The sequence below is a fragment of the Cyprinus carpio genome, chromosome A20 (genome assembly GCF_018340385.1).
Source record: "Cyprinus carpio isolate SPL01 chromosome A20, ASM1834038v1, whole genome shotgun sequence".
In the NCBI taxonomy this organism is placed as follows: Eukaryota; Metazoa; Chordata; class Actinopteri; order Cypriniformes; family Cyprinidae; genus Cyprinus; species Cyprinus carpio.
This window is the reverse complement of record NC_056591.1, coordinates 27,172,752-27,178,925: the sequence shown is the minus strand read 5'-3', so window position 1 is coordinate 27,178,925 and position 6,174 is coordinate 27,172,752. Positions and strand designations below refer to the sequence as shown.

Here is a 6,174-nt window from a genome sequence, read left to right as displayed (position 1 = left end):
AAACCTCTCCTTCGGTGCAATCATTGCAGAAATGCCCCAGAGGTGTTTGGGATTTGGAGTTAAATTGTTTAATGCTTATTCAGTTGGATTAAATATGGATCAGATCAGATCGGTGTTTGATAAAATGCAAATTATTGCAATACATATAGGCTACAAAAGGATGCAAAAAATAATGTAAAATAAAAAATATATATTAAAACCACAATATTTTTTTCACAATGTAATTTACTATTTTAAAATATGTGTTTTATTGTTCATTTCAGTCAGTGCATTGTTCATATATTCATAACCTAACCTTTTTTGTATCTACATATATTTTTCTGCCAATCATATCTGCTTACTATGGCTACTTAAGTCTAAAATGTGAAAACACTGATGAAATAGCTGAAGGCCCCAAGATATAGCCAAATATTCAAGACTGAACAGAACTAAAGTTTAGTCTAATAGTCCTGCTGCATTTTTCCCTGTGAAGATAAAATGACAATAAAACTGACTTTGACTACAGTTGTAAATATGATGAATTTTATAAATATTAGTCAAGTTTTTTTTAATTAGGCACAGGTTGTCTATTTCTTAAATGATGTGTGTAGTAGGCTAATTAAAAATACATTTCTTTTTGTGCTTTGGCTTGGTCAATTGTACATCAATGGCGCCATCTAGTGGATTTGTAATATATGCAGTTTTCTGCCTCTACATTTAAATGCTCCTATCTTTTTCAAATTAATTTGTGCTATTGTAAATTATTAATCTCATCCCTGGCTATTTATAATTCCTTTTCAGGACCCAAACAGAGGATGCTTAGACAACTAGTGCGCTTGACACTTGGATATGACCAGACTAGCTCTTGGGTTTCAAATGAGGGAAGGAGGTTTTGTGCATGTAATCGATCAGAGGAAAGCCAAAGCACTTGGACATCTTGGATGAAATCAATCCACCCTGAAATGAACAATTAGATGATAGTGAGGGCTGTAATGACGGCTGTTGGCTATAGATGCTTCCTCTCAAAATGATACACTTAGCAGTAAGAGTAAAAAAAAAAATTTAGCCTTGAAACATTTAGCAATAACACTGTATGTATTCAATCAATATATATAGGCCTATGTAATGCTGTGTAAATGCAGTGTTTATAAGACACCCTTTTTTTACACAACAATATGGAAAAATATGCATTGTGAAAAGTGCTTATACAAACAAATGTAATACAAAAATGATCTGCAAATATTATATAGCTATTATAAATATATTACATAAAAAATAAGGTAAAAAGCTAGAAGTGCACATTCAAATTAAACATGGCTGCGCCCTAATGTTAAAAATTAGGTGGATAATATTAATATTATAAAATTATCTGCATGATTAAATGTACTGTAAATGGCCGTTTAATCAAATAAATTAATTGTGTCAAAGATACATTAAATGATTGATTCTGTTTCATTTTAAACTTGCCATTTACATGCTGTGACTCAAACTCTGAATGACATCCGGTGGATTTAACAGAACCAGATGTTTAACACTGTGAGTCACATAGCAGCAGATTCACTTACAACCCTCAGCTACGCCTCTGCTGACTGTGTGTGTGTGTGTGTGTGTGTGTGTGTGTGTGTGTGTGTGTGTGTGTGTGTGTGTGTGTGTGTGTGTGTTAACTAATTTGTCGGACAGCTTAAAACTCAGTCAAAAGATATGTAGAACCCTGAGACTGAGAAACTGGAAGAACTACTTTTTTTTTCTCACACATGGCTTTTAGTGAGAAGAATGATTTCCACAATGACATAGAAACAGAAACATTTGAACACAAAGAAATTCCTCTAAAATTCCGGATTCATGTGGCATCGAGCGGCAAGGTTTGGAAACAGGAAAACGGAGCTCCAGGAGTGACTCACAGACAGACAGACAGATATAAAGGAATAAAACCTCCAGCAGCTCTGATGCTTTTCTGTGTCACAGCAGGTTTCTGCATGTTTACAGCTGCATTAGGGAAAATGTTGCCCAATGACTTACAAACAATAGCCGAATTCTTCAAACCTCACAGGACTTGAGATCAGGATTCATTCCAACAAGAACATGAGATGATTCTTACAGTTTGTGGTCAGTCCATAGTTTGGAAATGGTTTAAATGGGTCATTTTGATTTATTCTCTTCATTTGGGCTACAGCTGGTAATATCATGGTATACTTTGCACTCTTTATTCACATTGATAGTTCCGAATAAGAACCATTACCATCCATCAAATCTTTCCAATGTCCAAAAAGTTCTTTATAGTGGAAGTTTTTTTGTCAGATTATTGATACCTTATTCACACTAAGAAAAAGTTATTTCTCGTATAGTGCATGTCTGCAAAATGTTGCAACTCAACCGAAACATTTTATTAACTACCTCAAAAAAAAATCAATTAATCAATAAATTAAACAAACCAACCAAAAAAAAATTATTCTTACTTATAAAACTTTTAATGTTTTTTTTTTTTTTTTTTTTTATTTTTTTTAACCATGGTGGTCAACCCATGGAAATGCTTGTTTTGAACAAATGTAATATTTATTCTACTTTTTTTTTATATCTATATGCTTTTGTGTTTCACAAGTTTACTGGTTTAAAAAAAAAAAAAAAAAATTATATATAACTAATTATTATATAGCTTATTATACTTATTGAGCCAAAGCAATTGAGCAGAAAAGTTCTTTAGGGAACCCAAAATGTTCTTCTGTTGCATTTTTACCGCACAGTACAAAGGAAAACCATGTTAAATGAGCAAAGGACATGGTTACATCATGTTTTTATAAGCACATGATCGTTTGGACAAATACCATGACAGTACTATGGTATTCCTAAACGTGCAATACCACGTTTCAGCATTATGGATAACTTTCACGCTGTCATATATGGGACCCAGGCATAAACTTTGTCCTCTGTAGAGGACATTATATTTTAGTGAATTTCTCTGAGACCATACATATGGTTTTAAGTCTGGATGTCCTGTACAGAGCACATTAAGGGCTTTTTGATATCAAATGTTAGCATGTTTGATCATAAACACACCCTCTCCTTCTTCTCTAAATATGATATTGAAATAATAATCATAATTAAGCACTCTTTGGGAAATATGATCATGTTTTGTAATTACCATTTAAATCTGGCTAATTTCCAAATTGTTTGTCGTAAACAAACATCTCAGAAAAATTTTATGGGGTTTTAAATCGGAATATGACTTTTTGTTACAAAACGGGGCATAATTTCCATACATGTCTTCTGTAGATGACAAAAGGAAAAACATTCTGTTAATCAGGCATTTTGGGAAAACACAACAAGTCAATAGGGAAATAAATGATCATTAATCATTCATTATTCATATGAAATATGAGACTTTCTTATGAAAATGTTGCCAAGTTATTACTCCCATTATAACACTTCTTTTTTCATTATGTTTTTTCCCCCCAAGAACACACTAATGTGCAAATTAGATGCAATGATACACTGTATAGAATGGGAATACAAATATTTACACACATATTCCATAAAGTACATTAGGCTATATCAAATCATTCTGTTATATCTTTCATAACACAGTAGAGAATCATCTTTGTACAAAGTTTAGCTAAAAATAGCCTGAAACCTAAAAACTGATTGGTGAATGAAAAAAATAAAATATTGTGTGTTTTACATGCCTTATATATATCAACCGTTACATAGAATAAAATATGTAAATTATTTTTCCAAAAAATGCTGTCTCCGTTTGTTTCTTACGGTGACCCAATCACCAAAGCAATAAAATTCACAAAACTTTTTTATGGTTCTCAGGAGGATATGGAAATATTCTAAAAGTGCCACGCCCGACCTGACATCACCGGGTTTGACTTAACATCTGGGTTCGTCACGGTGACCCAATCACACCCAGCAGCGCTGCTCCGGGCTTACGGAAACTAACTGTATGGCCACGAAGCGTCGTTAAAGGCCAGGCTCTGTGCTGCGCCAGTTGCATTCACCCTCCCCGATAAGCTACGTCAATGATGCCCTTATGTCTCCGGACAGTTAGCGCTCTGTCCAATCAGTGTCTGAGATAGGTTTGAAAAACAGCGCCTTCGGCCAATCGCAAAGCGAGGTTCTGACGTAGGGGCGGGAAGAGAGGCGTGGCTCTGAAATCTAGGGTGTCGCCGTGGTGGCTCCATTCGAAGGCGACGGCGGTTGTTCGGTCGTCACTGTGTTTGCCCTCTTCTAAACTCCTCCAACGGACCCGGTACACGCTGTCGGTTCGGAATCCAGCTGTCAAGCGAGATCTGTGCGGTTCGACGTCGCTGGGATGAAGCGGAATATCTTTCATTTGAATCAGATCGCCGGTGTAACGTTAGTTTGAAGAAAGAGAGTCGGGCGGAGGAGCCATTTTGTCCCGACAGTGTGAGAGAAAGAAAGACAGAGACATTAAAAACAACAAACATCACACTTTTCAGAGGAAACATACATCTTAAATATCGCCTTCGGAGTTAAAAAAAAAAAGAGTCTACAGAGGAAATCAAAACAATTTAGCTGCGAAGAGACTGTCCGGTGTGTGTTTTCAGAAACACACACACACACTTTCCCTTTAACACACTCTCAGTCTCTATCGGTTTCTCGTCAGTGTGTGTTTATAAGAGCTCCGATGGCGAAGAAGACCTATGATCTGCTCTTTAAGCTGCTCTTGATTGGTGATTCTGGGGTGGGAAAGACCTGCGTGCTATTCCGATTTTCAGACGACGCCTTCAACACCACCTTCATCTCCACTATAGGCGAGTATCACACCCGCTCCGAGGGTTTTATTCACTGTTTTACTTGAGAAATGCTGTTAAATGTGTGGGTATATGCTGCTTAGGCCTTGATTCTGGGCTTTAGCATGCTAACCGGCTAACCGATTCATATCAGCTCAGTGAATCACCTGAAATCGGTTGATTCAGAATCATATTCCAGAGTTCCGAAGGCTAACAAATATCTTCCTTCCTTTCAACCTTAAAATTATTGCATGCAGATGTTGAGGTTATTCGGCTAAAGTTTTGCGTTAACATGCGGGTTGACTGACTAATAGTATTTTGATGCCAGATGAGTCAAAGTATTAATATGTAATTCGTTCAATATGTAATTACTACTTTGTCCGGCTGAGATGATCGATACGTTGTTTATGGTTTAGGTTAAGTTAAACGTTTAAGGTTCAAGCGGCCTGTTACATGCAGTAACCCCAAAATCCACCACCCTGAGGGTGAAACCGGTTAACAAACTGGAACAAAGCATATTTACTGTATCCACTGGTGGTTTTAAGCAACGAGTTATTTTTAAATGTATTTAAAAAAAAAAAAAAAGCATAAACAATTCATTGGTGTGGCGTCATCGGCTGCGCCACTGCGCATGCGCGAGTCAGCTCATGCCGATAGTACGCTTGCCTAACTGTGTTCTCTATGCTAAATCTGTCACTTCACTACCTCGTGCGTGCTTTCTGTATGATATCATGGGAAAGGCACGTTTGAAATAGGATGTTCATGGTCTGAGTGTGTGTATATTTTGGGTTGTGGCCAGGTGTGAGAGTGGCAAACAATCTCTCTACCCTTCTATAAAAAAGTACGTTGCTTTTGAGCTGCCATTGTGCCAGTGTACTTAGTAAGTGCTGTATTATTATGCCAGGGGTTTTCCAAGGTACTTTTTAAATAGATGGTGTCTAGAATCCATAGTAATACCATGGTACTTTTTGTAATGAGATGAGCATCATGAATAGACCACATTTAAATGGAAAGTAATCAGTCTTTTTCTTTAGTTTATTTAACCCTCTCATTATTTGTCACCTGACAAGCATCATTGTGCATGTAAATGCATGATAGACCGCTAGCTGGTTCGGATTGACACAGATGTTTGGATGCCATTGTTGCAATATATGTACTTCCTGTCCTCACTCTTTCTTTGTGTTCAGATGCCTGGAAGGTGAATTCAGTGGGTTAAAGTAAGAAGTATGCCATACCTGTTAGATCACAGGAAACACATATTCACTGAGAACGGCGTGGGTAGATGTAATTTAACAGATGCTCTTTAACTCGATTTACGTACGGCAGGGTCATTTCTCTAGGGGTAACTGGAGATCTCAGTGCTAGGCCGGTTCATGGGGCGAGTTTAGACACAGCCGGCCCTGTCCCTTTATCTAAAGGAACTGATCCTAAATGCTCTTTC

The 6,174-nt window shown here is 36.9% G+C and overlaps 1 protein-coding gene across 1 annotated transcript in view; it reads left to right on the top strand.

Moving 5' to 3' along the window:
• The first annotated feature begins 4,125 nt into the window (after positions 1-4,125).
• LOC109056039 (ras-related protein Rab-10) overlaps positions 4,126-6,174 on the top strand; it is a 20,158-nt gene continuing 18,109 nt past the window's right edge. Inside the window, exon 1 of the mRNA XM_042778282.1 lies at positions 4,126-4,754. Coding sequence (XP_042634216.1) covers positions 4,628-4,754 — 127 coding nt within the window. The 5' untranslated portion in view covers positions 4,126-4,627. The remainder of the gene's footprint in view (positions 4,755-6,174) is intronic.